Here is a 17,312-nt window from a genome sequence, read left to right as displayed (position 1 = left end):
TGGTTCCACAGATGGATGATGTGTGTTCTAGAACAGGTCAAAGCTATGTTACCTTTAGCATAGTATACGTATATCTTTATGTGGTTCATGCTTTTCTTTCCTTCCAGGGTGGCTGAAGCTGAGGGTCTAAGTGTGGGATAGAGGAAGAGAGACAGAGAGGCAGAGAGTGGAGAAGGAGAGGAGAAAGGTTGAGTCACCATTTTGAACGTCTGTGCGTGGGGAAACATCAGCTCGTCTCCATGTCTTCCTCGCCTGCCAACAAGAGATCGGGTGCGGGGTCCCGCAGGTAAGGCCAACACAATGTTTACACTATTTTAGAAAGATGTTTATTTACTGACTTGTTTGTACTTCCTGTATTTTTTTTTTAATTCTGTGTTTTCTGATTTACGACTTTCTTTTTTGAGAGCTTCATCAATCTTTTTGTGTCATCACATGAATCTTGGTGTGCGTTTTTTGTGTATACGTGAAAAAATACACATTTTATAATTTATCTCTATATCTATGTGACGACTTGCCTCATCCAGACAGAGAGCCAGCACTGCGGTAGAGTTAACGGACCTTCATATTGGCTCTTCTGTGGAACTTCATTAGAGATTTCCTTGGTGTTCCTCTGGGTCCTCATCAATGGACCCTCTGCTGCCAACAGGCTGCCCAGCTCTCCAGCTCTCTTCAGTGCTGCAGTGCTAAGCTGTGCTGTGCTGTGCTGAGCTGAGCTGAGCTGAGCCGAGTTGAGTTCACACTAACACTCCCCTCTCTCTGCAGTCGCCCCTGTGTCAGCTACTTTCCCTCCATCCATCGTTCTCCTGCCTCCCTCTATTCATCCTGTCCTCTTTTAAAATGCTGGACAAGATTTATTTCTTCCCCAGTTCATAGTTCAGGCTGGCATCATCAGTCTGCAGGCAGCGGGGAGCAGGACTGGAGCTTCTTGGACGTTTTAAAAAAAGGAAAAGGAAATCTATTCTTGGCCAGGATTGGTTACAATGTCAGCACTTAACTGAGGGTCAATCTCGTAATTAAGACTTTTTCATTAATGCCTGGACCAGGTCTAACACTGGCCATCTATTCCATAGAGTCTTCATGAGATACTCTCATTTGTTTTTTAATATTATCAGCAATTCATCTTCCATTATTAGTAGTAGTAGCACCGCAGCTGTAGCGGTGTTAAAGTTAATAACATGGTAATTGCTCACAGTAGTGAAATATAACACTGCATTTATTCCTAATGGAAATTAAGACCGAATGAGATGAAGGATGAATTTCATTTGTCTCATACTGTGTATCGTATACTGTATCGTTTCTTGTAGTATCCAGTTGGACTGTATCTAGAACAGCAGCTGTTGTGTGACTCAGTGCTTTAATGATAGAACAGAGCTAGCGAGGCTTAGCATGTTTGTTTGGGCCAAACAAGGCCCCTTTGGGCTGAGAATTACTCATTTTTTAGATGATTTCTGTTGAGCTGACAGAGACACAAAAGTTAAGAGTTTACCTGCTTACAGTGTATGCAAGTACCGGTATAAGCATGTTTCCAGATGAAGTCACACTTAGTAGTTAGACAAAGAATTTGTATTAATGATATAATTAATATCTGAAATGCATGGTGCACTGTAATGTATAAATGGCCATTTGTCTTTTGCATATGTTAAGTATCACAAAGGTTAAAACACTGAAGAAGGCTTAGGCCGAAACGTCTGTCTGACCCTGGATTAAATTACAGGAATTACACCCGAGAGTGCGTCTTTTTTGTTTTTTTACTAAATATGAACTTTGCTGTTTGCTTGCACCCGAAGACCTTGTAAGAAATACTTGGGAGTTGAGCGCACTTTCTAAAAACAGAAAGTATCACAATGGATACATAGCCATGTACAGTATGTTTCATTTAAGTGTTATGAGTAACTGAAGTGAGTAAACAAAAGGGTCAGCTCTAGTACAGCTCTACACAGCACGACTCGGCTGCCACTTTTTGCTTTTCCATTGGGCATGACACAGCGCGAGCTGAGCAGGTCTTTCGCAACCTACTATCCAGAATCCGCGTCAGCTCATCCTCACCGGTGAATCAAAAAATAATCATGGCGGCCACCAGATCAACTCTCTTGGAATGCTCTTTAGTTTGACAGTGTATTACTTTGATTTTAAATTCGAAGGCAGAAATCGGCATTATAGTATCCAAATATGACGTCGCTGAAACTATTTTTAGCCTACTTCGATAGCTGAGATATCTGTCCGCCTTGCGTTAAGTCAACCAGCCTATGTAAAGTAATGCTATATGTGACAACACCAAAAACGTAACTTCAGCCATACTCCGGGTAACACGGTTTGTAATGTAAACACAAACCGGGCTGGTTCCACAATACCACTCAGCACCACTCAGCTCGACACGGCACGGCACGACACAGCCAGGATGTACAGTATGTGGAAAAATGCCGAACGTGGTATTAATAATGGAGGATTATTATGTGCTGAATGTGTGTGCTTAGGAAAGTCACTGTTCAATGTTATAAATATAACTCTACCACATGCTGTGACTGCTGTGTTTCACCCATATGGCCTGCCTTAGGGTTGTGGAACCGAACTCTGCCTCTCTTTCTGGTTCTCTCTAGTTCTCTGATGTTCTCTCTGCTTCTCTCCGATTCGATCTCTCTCATGCATTCTCTCTCTCTCTCTCTCCGGTTGTCTGTCTCTCTCTTTGCCTCTGTCTGGCTTTCCATTTTGGTTTTCTCTGATTCTTTATGTGGTGGTTCTCCTCAGTTCTCTGTGTGGTTCTCCCTGGTTCTGTGTGTGGTTCTCTCCTCAGATTCAACCCTCTGAAGGCTCTGCAGCAGCCCAAGCGCCGGCTGCAGCAAATGCTGGCTGCTCAGGTGGCCCAGAGGGCCCTGCCTCTGCCACCGCCATCACCGTCCCCCTCTCCGTCCCCGTCCCTGCTCCCCTCGTGAGCTACCGCTCTCTTTATCTGAACCCTTTACAACTCCTACATGTCTTCCTCCCACCCCTCTACCCCTCTCCCTTTCTCCTTTCTCTCACTCTTCTGTCACCGTCCCCCTCTCCATCCCCGTCCCTGCTCCCCTCGTGAGCTACAGTACCGCTCTCTTTATCTGAACACCTTTCTTCCTCCCACCCTCTACCCCTCTCCCTTTCTCCTTTCCCTCACTCTTCTGTCACCGTCCTCATCTCCGCCCCTGTCCCCCCTCTCCTAGTGAGCTACCACATTCTTTATACTCCCTCTTACGACTCCTCATGATATCCCCTCTTAAGCTACATTCACACATGTCGCTACTAGTTACTCGCTTCTAGCTCTCTCGCTTGTTTGCCACTCACTCATGGAACGTTCATTAATGTTCCTGCGGGTTTAACTGCCACTGCAAAAGCAAGAGGTTAACTGTCAATAATCTGATGTCTGCATTCCAGTCGGCTACTACCTTACTCACATTGCTCAAAGTTAAAATGTTTTTGTCTCGGAATCTACCCAATTCGCATCGCTTGTACTCTCCTCACCAGTCCAGGCCTCGCTTCGCTGGAACTGATAAACATTCTATTAACTTCACTCTAGTAGCGATGTGTGTGAATGCCTCCACCTCTCTCTGACTTGGCATCCCTGCTCCCCTTGTGAGCTGTCTTTGTAACACACCCTCTAATACCCTCTAACACCTCCTGCTACCCTTCTTCCTCTGCCTAACTCCTCTCCCCACTCCCTCAGTCCTATCCATCCACACCCCCCCAGCTCCCCTAATAAACTGTCTTTATAACATCCGCCTTCCTCCACTCTGTACCCCTTTCATCATGTACCTCCCCTATCCCCATGCCTCATCCCCTCTCTTCTCTCTTCTTCCCCACTGTCCATACTCTACTCCTCACTCAACCTACAGCTCTTTTTATAGTCAACCCCCCCCTCTCTTCTGCCCTCTGTCCCCTCCGCGCCCACCAACCCCTCCGGGTAGCATGTGCTGTAATACAGCTGTCCCCCCCCCCAGTAGTGTCACCATGTGCCAGGCGTGCCATGGTAATGCGAGCCCCACAGTAGTCACAGCTTTCACGACTGAAGAATCAGTGGGGCAGAGATGTGATGGGATCATGGGATGGGACTGCCTTTTAAGGCCGTCATGTTCAACTCACTCAGTAGTGCAGACTAAACACACAGCCAACATACTGTAAACAGTGATGTGACACACTCACTCTAAGCTACATTAAACTGACACACACACATTCCAAACATCGCACTGACACACTAACATTAAACTAAAACTAATGCCCCACCACCTTGACTAACAAAAATTCTGGGGGAAACACTGGAGTCTACACACACACTCGGACCTAAGATCCTAGCTGGCACACACTCAACAGACATCAAGCAGACATCCTTGCCTCATTGGATTCTTGACTGCTGTGTTTATTTGTCATTCTGCTACCGGAATGCTTCACGTTGCTGTGTTCACTAGTAGTAGTGCCATTAGCAGTAGTAGTAGTAGTCATCGTAGCTTCAATAGAATTAATAGTTGTCACATCATCACCAAACCCCTTCAGTTGCGCTCCACTCCTGTGCAAGCCCACATTGACTTCACAGCACCACTGGCTGCTATATACGTATCTCCCATGTACACTGGACACTGGCTGCTCTCCTGGATATATTTCTGTATATCTTTCTGTTGACTTCCTCTTTTCACAGGCATGCTTTTGCTGCTCTCCTCCCTCTGTTACTTTGACATGTTACCTTGATTTCTGTACATTTATGCCTTTGTTTGTTCAGTTGATGTTACGATCCTGTCGTCTTCTTGGCTTTCCCCATATACGTAATAACAGTAGAAGCCATAGCCCATATAGAGTTGTTTTTGTCCTGTCGCTGCCTTCGGCAAGCTGCTTTTCATGACTGAAAGGATAAAGAAGTCTCAGGCCTTATGTCACCACACTGACAGATTATATTTAATAGGCTTGCAGTTGTGACATGACATTTCCAAATGGGACATTGAATTATATGAAAATACAAAAAAACCCTGATGAGCTCAATACTATGCCGAGATTAAAAATGGCAAGTCACGTAAGCCTGTCTGTATGAGTGTATTATTATTTCTACATTATATATGGTAGTTCTCTGCTATTTCAGCGATACTGCTGACTGTGCAGTTGAATCGGGGATGCAGTGTATGTGTGTGTGTGTGTGTGTGTGTGTGTGTGCGTGGGTGTATGTGTGCGTGCGTGCGGGCACTTGTACTAGATGAGGGATGTGCCTGTCCGATAAGGTCTTTCATCACCTTCAAGCATTTTCTTTCTCTATGTGTCTGGGCTGCGTCTGTCCTTGGTGGATTTATTTTGGCACAGACACAGTCCCGATCTAATTTAGATGCAAATGCATTTCTCCTCCTGCCATGACTATTCACACTTGAAAAAGCTTTGTGTACAGTGGAGAAAGACCACATTAAGGCCTACAGTGGCGAAGGCTTGTTTTGTGTATGAGAGAGAACTTCATCAAGCCTTACTAGCTCACTCCCTATTCACCAAAAGTAATAAAGAAGAAAATGAGCATTCCCTTCTTATGAGTTGAATCTCTTTCATGGCATTTATTTCTTTTGTAAAGAATTATGAGCTTGAGGATGAAATGCAGGGTTTAGTTCTGCAGTGCCTCTTTGAGATAAAGAGGTATGTACTGTATGCGTGAGCTGTAATAGACATTTTGTCCTTCAGGATTGCCATAGGTTTTTTTTCCAACAGGGTTAGTTGAGGTTAGTACATTCTGTATACTGTAGGGACTGTGTGTGTGTGTGTGTGTGTGTGTGTGTGTGTGTGTGTGTGTGTGTGTGTGTGTGTGTGTGTGTGTGTGTGTGTGTGTGTGTGTGTGTGTGTGTGTGTGTGTGTGTAGGTGTGTGTAGGTGTGTGTAGGTGTGTGTGTGTGTGTGTAGGTGTGTGTAGGTGTGTGTAGGTGTGTGTAGGTGTGTGTAGGTGTGTGTGTGTGGGGGTGTGTGTGTAGGTGTGTGTGTGTGTGCGTGCGTGCGTGCTTGCATGTGTGAGTGTGCTTCCTTGCGTGCATCCGTGCCTGCATGCATCCTTGCGTGTGTGTGATGGGAATGAATGCAGTGAGTGTGGATGTTACTCGGCAGGACAAAAAAGGTGCAGAGTGCACATTGCAGTCTACAGTAGCTATTTATAAAGCTGCTGAGCTCTTCAGAGTGAGAAAACGCTGTTCTGTTGTTGCCAGAGAAGACAAAATGTGTGTTTTGTATAAGGTTATGTGAGGCCTAAGGGCATGGTGAACAGTCACGGACGTCCTAAGTTAAAAAAACAATAAATCCTCTCACATATAGGGTCCAGTCGATTCACTGAGCCAGCTTACCTTTACGCACAGTAAATACAGAAGATACTCAGAGCAGAGATCACATTTGTTAGGAGCATTGACAGAAAAAAATATTTGGCTTCTGCTTTACGAGTCCAGTTTGTTTACCTCTGGTGACGGAGAGAGTAACTATGGTAGACTCCCTGATGTTCAATCTCACCTGTGTTCTCAAAGAGGATGCCCTGCAAACCAACACCAGATAAAATCCTCTTCAATATTTATCTTTTTATCCTTCCATTCATTGCTTTTCCCTTGTTCGCACATTAGGTTAGACACAGAGCCTTGAGAAAGTCTCTTTAACTGTCTATTTTGGTTCACGTCTGTTTGGCTGCTAGCTTTTGAATGGCTGCTATTTGAATGGCAACATGGTAGTGTTTAAGATGAGGGTATTCTCAGACATTAAAGCAACACTAATCATTTTCAGCATTAAATTAATGTTTTCAAATTCATTGTAGTGGTATGTTAACTTGTAATTGAATGACCGGAATTGCTTACTTCACACACTCACTCACAAAGTTTGGAGAAGTGAAGAGTTTCTCTGTAGTTTTGAGAGAATATTCTGCTTCTGACCTGAACAGTAAACAAAGATAGCAACTTAAAAGCTTGGAAAAAATGTTGAAAACCTTCATGTTGTCATTCAAATCCTTGCAGTCATTCTGGCACTCAACACCAATGCTAGCCAAAGCCTTAGCTTGTCACAGGTGCTTGCTCCTCCACGACACTGTGAAACATTTCAAGTTGGTTGAACTTGAATGGTTTGAAATGAAGGTCTACAGTACCTGCCTTCTTAACAACAGTTTTGAGCCTTTGAAATGTAAGCCCTAAGTTGAGCAAAGGCAGCAGGTGGACTAACTTGACATGTCTTCCAGTGTGCTGCCTGCCTGCCTGTCTGCGTGCGTGTAACTGTGTGTTGTGGTGTGTTGTGGTCAGTTTTGACTATTGCAGGTTCATAGAGCTAGACTACATCCCCATGGAGACGGGGGGTTTCATGGTGTCCATGCGGCCCACCAGAGGATGCCTCACGCAGAAGTCGCCCGAGAGACAGTCCCCTCGGTCAGCACCTCATCGCTTACCTTATTTACTTTTGCTATTTTTTTCGTTCTATTTTTCGTCTTGTGTTTTTTTCAGTTTTTTTATTGATTAATGTTTTTTGTTTTTTTTAAAGAAAGGAATTCATTCTTTGGTGCCTTGTTTTGATATCTTGACTTCCACCATACTGTACATTTCCACTTCCCGTCCTCTCTACCTCCATCTTCCCTCATGTGGGTTCTGTTTCCCCACCAAGCACAGCATGTCCTCTGGCTAGCTCACTTTGGTTGTGTGTGTCTGTTGTGTTGTGGTGTAAAGTGAACCTGCAATGTTTACTTACACACACAGTATGGCCTCAGTCACATTTAATAAGATTGGGGGGGTCATACCTTTCTTTCCAATAGGACAGTGAAGATGGTGACAGGAAGCGAGTGGGAGAGAGATGTGGGGGGGGGGGGGGGGGGATTACCTCAGGTCGGAATTGAACCTGGGTCCCCGGCGTAACAGTTCAGTGCCATAGCTATTTGAGTCACAGCTGAGGCCCTCAGTCTGGGAAGCTCACAGGGGGGTACAAAGGGATTACTTGTCCCAGGCCCAGGGAGACATGGGGCCCAGAATTTCATCCCCAATATATTGTATGTACTGGATTTGGGTCCGTTTCAGATGACCTTGTCCTGGGCCCTGCCCTCAGTCACACTTCAAGGCTGTGTAACCTGGGGGACAGACTGATCCCATCTGGTTTGGTTTTACAGAATGTCATCCGCTACCACAGATACAGCTGACAGACCTCAGAGTGATCATATTTTTCTTCATTTTTTCTTAAGCTAGCTGCATCGCGTATAATACCTCACACATAAAAGCAACCATGTTGCATCTACCTCTGACACGTCATAAAAGCAGCTGTGTTGCATCTGCATCTTTTGCATCATGAAAGAAGCCTTGTTGCTTTGCCTGTACAACAAAGCAACGGTGTCAGATCCCACCTTTTTGCCGTCATCAAAGCAGCCATGTCGCTTTGCTTCTTTTTTTGCCTCATATAAAAGCTGGCATGTCATTCTGTCTTTTCAAAGCATCATAAAAGCATATACACTGTTTGTGTTTTTCATGAATGGAGCTGTGCCGCGCCTTTGGCTTCTCAGAATCAGCCATGTGTATCTACCTCTTTGGTTCCGCCTCTTTTCTGTCATGGAAGCAGCCGTATTGGCCGTTATTTATTTCACATCTTATTCTGTTGTGTGCCTATTTTGCCTGTGTGTGTGTCCTCAATGGCTAAGCTACATAGTAGATAAGGTTCATGACCGACCGTCATCGCTATCCTCGACCATGCTGCTTGTTTGCTTTGAGGAGTCCCTTTAAAATGCTACAGGGTTTGTTTCAGTATTTGCCTCACTTGACACAGGTGCGCTGGCCTACTGTATCTGACCCGACTTGAGTGTTGTCTCCGTGGGCATGTACATACTATATATGTGTGTCTGTGTCTGTGTTTGTGTTGTCAGGCATGATCCGTTGTCATTGTGTTGTGGTTGGTCTCCTTCCCGTGCCTGTGCTTACATAAGGAGACTACAGAATGGTGTGTGTGTGTCATGGGACAGGAGCCTCATGAGCCTGTCTCTACCTTGCAAAGCAGCGTCTTTGTGATCCATGACTGTATTAGATGATGTATTGAAAGGTTGTTGTGTGAATGTCTATTGATGCCTTATATCACATATCACTTATATCACATATCTGGTCTTGCCATGCCAATTAAGTGTGTGATATATACAAAGCAGATGTTGCAGTGTTAATTCAACACCGAGAGAAAAAAAGAAATATACTTTATTGAGGACCGCTAGATGGGACTCTCTTAGTGTCTCCATTGTTACTGTTTTAAAATGTTTTATAATGTTTTTCGTTCTGATCTCTAAGTGTTGAATTGGCACTGCAAAGTGTACAGCGGTGAGTTTGCAGTGAGTGAGTGGTGAGAATGGTGTGAGTCTGTGAAATGGCCAGAGTTGTATGAAGTTCAGTAAAGTTCAGTAGATGTACTCTTACAGATTACAGTACAATAATTACAGCACTACTAGTATGGTATTACATGGTTTAAACTTTGTAAAATCATACTACTTGTGCTATTATTACATATGTATATAAGAGTACTTTTACTTGTACTTTATACAACTCTGGAAATGACTCAGTAATGTGTGTGTGTGTGTGTGTGTGTGTGTGTGTCTGGTGGTGTTCACAGCGTGGTGTGAGTGTGTGAGTTGACTCAATAACGTGTGTGTGTGTGTGTGTGTGTGTGTGTGTGTGTGTGTGTGTGTGTGTGTGTGTGTGTGTGTGGTGTCAACAGGCGCTCCCCGGCCCCCGTGAGCAGCAGGGACCCGTACGGCAACGCCTCCCTCAGCAGCAGCAGCACCTCGGGCTCCTGCAAGGGAAGCGACTGCAGCCCCACACACAGGTACAGTAGCCTAACGGCACACACACACCAAAAGCGACTAGATGACCTCAGGTCTGAATCCAGAACCCTGGTCCCCGGCACAACAGTATGGTGCTTTAGCTGTTTGATTTTTGGTGGAGGAAACCAACGCACACCAGAGGTTTCGAGGTGCAGGTAGCGGGTACAAGATCACTTTCAGAGAGGAAGATACTGCACACTCTTGTCCATCGTGCTGAATTTTATTTATAGAAACAAAGTTTCGGCCAGTGTGACCTTTCTCAAGTTCTTAGAGAAACGTTGTTTCTGTAAATAAAATTCAGCACGATGGCCAAGAGAGTGCCTTAGCTGTTTGACCCATGGCTAATGAATCAAACACACCAAGAGCGACTAGAGCGACAACGGCAACGGAAGTAATTGGCTTTGTATGGAGAAGCTGGCCACAGAAGAGACCAAAGCAATTTGTGTGACGAGGCGATTTTAGCGACTCAAGGGACAGTTTGTAGTTGAACTTCAGCGAATATTACACTGATGAGCTATGATGCGGTTCGCCAACAACCGCCACAGCCAATTGGAATGTCTGAATGCTTGCATTCTGCTTTTAGTGGTCACATTGGCCGTTTCCCAATGTCTAGTGTGCGTCCTTCGAAATGTATCAGCCTTCGTAATCACGCTCAGTGAGTGGATACTCTTTGGTGAACTCTGCAACTATCCAATCACTGGGCGTGACTAATAAGGCTGACACACTACCAAGACTGATACACCTGACATTGGGAAATAGGGACTCTGTTGCTTTTATAGTTCGTGTCGCTCTTGCTATGAAAACAGTTCAGCGAATCTTAATAGCTTTTGTCTCTTCTGTTGTGCTCGGGTGGTAAGGCTGATGATACACTGACTAGGAAACTTTGTGCAATGATTCTACACAAAAGCCCTGGTTTAAACTAACAGAAGTTAGTGTCCGGGCTGCCTAACTTTTGTAATTTTACCACACCTGGTACTTTAAAAAACAACTGTAAGTTTGGTCAACTTACAAAAGTTAGGCAGCCGAACACGAACTTGTGTTAGTTTAAACCATGCGTCTTACAGTGTATAACATTTTACTTGGATTGTATACCACTGCAACACTTCTATATCAAGAGAACTTGGATCAGCAGTAGACGTTTATTATTCATTCTATCAGAAAAATTATCATGTTGTTGACCAGCTCAAAAAGTTGCCCTGTGTATCATCACCTTTAGGCTCCTTGTACACATTTTTGAACCTGTGACTCTCTCTGTGACCAGTGATTCTCAAACTTTTTCAGACCAAGGACCACCACAACCAAAAGTGTTTAGGGACCACCTGTCAACTAAAATGACAGTTGACGGGTACTAATTTGACACTGCTAATTTCAATGCAGGTTCAATGCTTACTTTTCATTACATTACAATTGTGGTAAAAATGTGACCTCGGCTATGTTAAGCTTTGTAATAATGTCACAGATGTAGCCTACTGCCAGCTTGTCACGGAAAAGTAGAAATCCCCTCGCGGACCACCATTGGTCCCCGGACCACACTTGAGAATCACTGATACTAGAGCCTACTAGAGTCATTGGCATTTCATTTCATTTATTTCATTTGTTGTTTATTTGACAGGGACAGTGCACAACATACAATTGAGCCAGATTGTAGCCCTAAGGCTAATTTTCATCTGTAGTCCCTGGACAGGAAGGTGTTGAGATAAAAAGGGATTAAAATTAATAATGATACAAAAATGTGACAATAATACAATGGGTGCACTATTTGCAAATAGGCCTACATTATATTACAATGTCAAGTACATAGTTAAAAAACAACTACAACAGCAAAATACACTAGATACGTATATGATAAAATAAACAACAAGACAAAAAACACAAGCTCAATGACTAAAAATGTCCACAGTGCTGCCCGCTTTGAGCCATTTCTTAAGACCTGATTTAAAACTACTATATTGCTTTGCCTAATATTTATTTTTTTGCATGACAGTCAGATCCCACACATAGGTAGCCCTCGTATTTTTCATTTGTCATTTGTCAAGGTCCTGTCATTGAAAGGCCAGAGGGATTTGTTGTAAACAACTAGACTTCCATTTCGGAGCGGGAGACATTTTACCTTCTCTTTCTCAGGTCTAGCCTGGTGATGGTGGTCACCCAATTACGCATTACTAGTCAAAGCCAATTCCAATGTGGTGTGTAGTGTGGTGTGGTGTAGATAGTAAACCATAGATTTATGTCTGCTGTGGCTTGTGCATCACAAGTAATGTGAATTGCACATCAGTGCATTGTGTACCCTGCGTAGGAGTGACAAGAAATACACATCAATGCTGTCTGTTGTGTAGGCGACGTGATGTGAAATACGCATCGATGCATTGTGTATTACTGTATGAGTTGGAGTGACTTGAATTGCACATGGATGCTGTTGACTCCTGTGACTTTGTTGCTTGTCCTGTGTAGGCGTAATGCAGGAGGAGGAGCAAAGTACACCTCATGCACAGACAACCATGGCATCCGGCCGCCCCCTCCGGAGCAGTACCTGACGCCCCTGCAGCAGAAGGAGGTGTGCATACGACACCTGCGCGCTCGCCTCAAGGAGACCGTGGAGGTGCTGCAGGACAGGTGAGCCTCAGGTTCAAGTTTATTTTAGGTTGAAACAGGGGTTTAAAAAATGCACAGAGCAGGCACCAATTAACCAATTGACGCCCAAGGCACCTGCAAAAAGGGGGCTGAATGCCTGAGCCCATTTTAAGAAAAGCTGTCCTCAGCCTATAAAAACCTAAATATCTCAGCTTCTGAAGCACATACAAATATGCACTAAGTTGCATTTAAACGCTAAGACCCTCATCTTTCATTAGAATGTTTTCATTCATCTCAAATAAACAGATTTGTAATTAAGTTGTCTCAAATCTCAAGAGCCTGAATGTTGTGCAATGCAGCTCCAGGCGCCAGGGCCAATGTTGTGCAACATCAGGCATCAATGGGTTAATAGAGAACAACATAAAGACACAGGTCAACACAGCACAGTCTGTGATCTCGGTAGATGCCAAACCTGTGAGCTGTGACTGCATTAATCAGATTGTAAATCAGAGTAAGAGTTTCAGTTTTTTATGTCTGTTATAAAAGCGTCTCTGATCATCACTTGCGGAATACATGTGTGCTAAAATTGGAAATCTTGTCTTTGAACTACAGGTCTAGAATTATGGTAATTTGAATTTGTGAGGCTGCTGTTTCAGATCAAACAAAGTGACATCAATGGGTTGATTACTGGTGGATGAACGAAAACTCATCTGTTGCATTAATGGCTTAATGCATTTTGAATGTACGCTTGCTCTGCAAATATCAGTCTACTGTCTTGAACTAAATACAAACGTAGCATGCTTGTGTTGCTTATTCTGGACCCCGAAAACATTGTTGCTAACCAGTTAGCAACTTACTAGGTTTCCAACGGTAAATTGCATTGCAACCAAGTAAGTGCTAACTTAGTTAGAAACGATGTTGCAACGATCATGTGGCAACGATGTTGTCGAGAAACGGACCCCTGTATGGCTATAAACAAACCTTTACCTCCCTTTCTCCACCATCACTACCTCCCCCTTCTCCACCATTGTTACTGCTGTTCCTCCTTTGTATCTCCATCAATTCACCTTCTCAATTTTCACCCACCTTTCTTCCCTCCGCCTGACCTCCACCACCTCTCCTATTCACTCTGAGATGGTTATCTTTCCTCCTAACGACCTGCCCATCTCCATCAATTCACCTTCTCCTTCTTTCCTCTCTCCTCATCCTTACCTCTCCCATTCACCCACCCTCTCCCCTCTCTCCTCCCCCATCCTCCTCCTCCTCCTCTATTTCTTTTTCACCATCTACTGTATGTCACTCCCTATCTCTACCTCGCCACCATTGTCAGAGGTGTCAAAAGTAAAAGGCAACATAAAAAACACAGTTTCCTTCCAAATTAACTTTTTCTGGTAAAAAAAAGTTGACCTGTGTACTTGTCTTACGATGAGCTGACTCTGTGCTGGTTGGATCAAGTTTGTGGTGGGTTATTGTTAGGTTTGTAGTGTTTTTCATGAACATCACTGTCTATCTACCTCATTAGATACAATGGAGTAAAACAGCTGTGTAATATCATGCGCTAGTGTTGCACTTACACCACCTTCTGCTGTGTATGTATGTATGCAGGCTACTTGACACCTTCATTTCCCTCGGGATCAATAAATGATACTCTACTCTACTCTACTCTACTCTACCATGAATTTACCTTCACTTATACCTTTGTCCCCTCCCCCTGCAGGGACTCTGAGATCGATGAGCTGCGTGGGCAGCTGTCTCGTATGCAGGAGGACTGGATTGAGGAGGAGTGCCATCGCGTGGAGGCCCAGCTGGCCCTCAAGGTACACTACAGCACAGCACAGTTTGTGTAGAATTCTTGCACACCTCCTTTTGTCAGGAGCATAGGAGTGGAACCCCTGTGTCACCAAAGTTAAAGAGAAGAAAGCTCCCGTTCACTGTTCACATTTGCGAGGTTTACTGCAACGTTTCGGTAGTGGAATTTGGCCATTTTGCAGATGTAGTCAGGCAATTTCATGGAATTTATAGAGAACATACAATCTATGTATCTTTGTATCTTATTCTTTTGTTTGCGCTCCTCCCTGGCCTCCTTCTCCTCCTTCAGCTCTGGCCAATATAGTCACTACTATTAATACTACTGCAGGAGGCGCAGCGAGAGATGTTTGAGAGAGGAGGTTGAGTTGAGGTTGGTTCATCCCTCTCTGGCCTCCTCCTTCTCCTTATTTGGCAAATAGGGTAATTATGATGATAATGATGATGATGATGATGACTATGCTCATTCTTACTCCTGCAGGAGGCGCAGCGTGAGATCCAGCAGCTGCAGGAGGTAGTGGAGGTGGTGCGCACCTCCCTGACTCCCTCCTCCTCCGGCCAGCCTGACGGCCCTCCGCCCGACACGGGCGTCATGCACAAGTGCTTCCAGGACATCCACCTGCAGAACCACAAGCTGGAGACGCTGCTGCACAGCCTGGAGATGGCACAGGCCGGCAGTACACACAGGCACCAGCAGGGGGAGACGGGGGGTCGAGCAGTGGCAGAGGATGGCGCTGTAATGGTTGTGGTGCCTGGTCAAGTAGCGTCTGGGATGGGGCGAGGGGAGGACGGGATAGGGGTGGCGGTGGGTTCCGGAATGGGGATCACGTCAGCGATGGGGGGAGGGGAGGGCCCGGCTATGGTGCCGGCGGAAGAGGAGGGGGGCGAGGGGGTGGGGATGTCGGGGTCGGCGGTGGTCGGCCCGGCGATGACCTCCGCGATGGCGACGGCGACGGCCCCGGTGATCGGCGGCGGCGGGTCGTCGTTGTCGTCGTGCGAGGGCTCGCCGGCCCGCTCGCTCACCCGCAGCTCCACCTACACCAAGCTCAGCGAGCACGCCGCCCCCGGAGACCGCAGCAGCTGCGGCAGCACGTGCGGGAGCGTGTGTGGGGCCAGCGCGCACGGCGGTGGGGGTAGTACCGCCGGCAGCGTTTGTGGCGGCAGCATACACGGAGGCGGTAGCGGCACTGGGAGCATCTGTGGGAGCAGTGTGCATGGAGGAAGAGGTAGTGTGGGGGGAGGAGGAGGTAGTGACAGTGGCAGCACTGCCGGCCTGGGGGAGTTCGCCTGCCTGTCCACCGAGGGCACCCAAGACAGCGGCTTTGTGTGCTGCGGAGACAGCCAGCGCGCCAGCCACACCGACCTGCTCCTGGAGGCGGCATTGCTGTCCAAAGAGACGGCCAGTCTGCTCAGCTCCTACTCCTACTCCCTGCCCCACTCCTCCTCCACCTACGAGCACATGGTGCCCCTGCACTACGCCCTGGGAGGCCCCTCGGGCAGCGCCAGCCACCCCTGCCTCTCGCACCACCACCTCTACCTGCACCACCTGCGCGAGCAGGGCATCCAGACGGACTGCAGCACCGTCGCGCCCATGTCCGCCCCGGCGCAAGGATACGGTAACAACAACAATGACCTGGACACCATCGCCGAGCAGCGTACGTTCCGCTCGCAGGCGTGCAGCCCAACCTCCACGTGGATGTCGGACGAGGGGGAGGACGAGGAGCTTGACGAGTCGGTGACCACGGTGTCGGTTACCACCACGACCATGACGGCTACCACCACCGCCCCCGAGCCTGCCTCGCTGCTGCTGCCGGCGGACCCCACGGAGCCGGACCTGGAGCCTGTGGCTCTGCCCCTGGACCCGCCGTCACAGCTCTCACTGGAAAAGCCACCGGAACAGCCACCAGAACAACTAACGGAGCAGCTAACGGAACAGCTAACGGAACAGCTGTCGGAGGACTCCCTAAACCAGCGGATGGGAGAGCCAAGCGAGGAGCCGGAACCGCTGCTCACCTCCCGCTCCTGCACATGCTCCTGCTCGTCCTCCTCTGGCCCTCCCCCACCACCCACACAGGTGGACAAGCAGCGCACTCAGGCTAACGGCGACGCCAAGCACCGCTCTCTCTCCGACTCCACGTCCAAGCGCCGGTCTCACTCTTACGCCGACTCCAAGCGACGCGCTCACTCAGACTCCGCCTACATCTCCCGGGATCACGGTCTGGCCACACCCCAGACCTGCCAGCCCCGTGGCTCCGGCTCCCCCGTCGGCTCTCTGGCGAATGGCATGACAGTGGTGGATCTCAGCCATGATAGTGGTGAGGGTGAAGATGGCAATCGGGAAGGGCAAGAGGGGGGAAGTGGCGAGCAGGGCGGCATGGCAACAGTGGAGGGCGGGGCCGAGGGAGGGGCTTCAGGCCCGGTCGTCAAGAGCTACTGGAGCCGCCACTTCCTGGTGGACCTGCTGGCTGTGGCGGTGCCCGTGGTGCCTACGGTGGCCTGGTTGTGCCACGCCCCGCGCCGCGAGGGACAGCCCCTCTACCACTTCGGCTCTCTGCTGCGCGGCTGCTGCACGGTGGCTCTGACCTCGCTGCGGCGTGGAGGAGGGTACCGGCACTATCCGGCCGGCAGCGGGGGGCCACCTGCACAGATCTGAGATCAGCGGAGAAGAAGCACGGAGAGGAAGAGGAGCTGTCTTGGCGGACCGAGGTTGCAGTCCTGGGAGGTTTCTGCGTGGTGTGCTGGAGGAAGGCCGGGAAAAGCTGTAGACTGACTGCACTGGTTTATTCTGTTCCAGAACCAGAAAGAGCCATTAGACTTTCTCGTTCTAGAAAGTTCTTTGGAGGGGGAGGACAGAACTGCTGAGCGACTGCACTGCTCCACTCTCCTTCCCCAATCTCCTCCAGATATCTCCTCTGGGCAGAGGGAACTGCTGACTGCTCACCAGATAGAAGAACTGTTTTAGTTCCAAAATGTTTCTCGAGGGATTCTGCTACCTGCTGACCCGGACGGAAGGATGGCTTCAGTTCTAAATGATTCTTGGGTGGAGGATGGAACTGGCTGGCCAGCTGACACTGATTTCCTCTGTTCCAGAACCAGACAGACAAATGGAAGGCAGAAAGACTGTAGTTGTAGCTCCTCCTGGTGGGTGGGAGGTA

General features: G+C 47.4%; 1 protein-coding gene across 1 annotated transcript; it reads left to right on the top strand.

The window, feature by feature from the left end:
- Positions 1-239: 239 nt before the first annotated feature.
- On the top strand, positions 240-16,810 carry snphb (syntaphilin b). The gene is made up of 9 exons (XM_063209496.1): positions 240-286; positions 2,792-2,926; positions 7,247-7,360; positions 8,174-8,177; positions 9,673-9,787; positions 12,249-12,393; positions 14,069-14,168; positions 14,639-15,259; positions 15,440-16,810. Exons 1-9 carry the CDS (start codon positions 240-242, stop codon positions 16,808-16,810), a joined length of 2,652 nt encoding a protein of 883 aa, XP_063065566.1.
- Positions 16,811-17,312: the final 502 nt, after the last annotated feature.

This window comes from Engraulis encrasicolus, chromosome 10 (assembly GCF_034702125.1).
Source record: "Engraulis encrasicolus isolate BLACKSEA-1 chromosome 10, IST_EnEncr_1.0, whole genome shotgun sequence".
NCBI classification, from domain to species: domain Eukaryota; kingdom Metazoa; phylum Chordata; class Actinopteri; order Clupeiformes; family Engraulidae; genus Engraulis; species Engraulis encrasicolus.
This window is presented reverse-complemented; position numbering and strand designations above follow the sequence as displayed.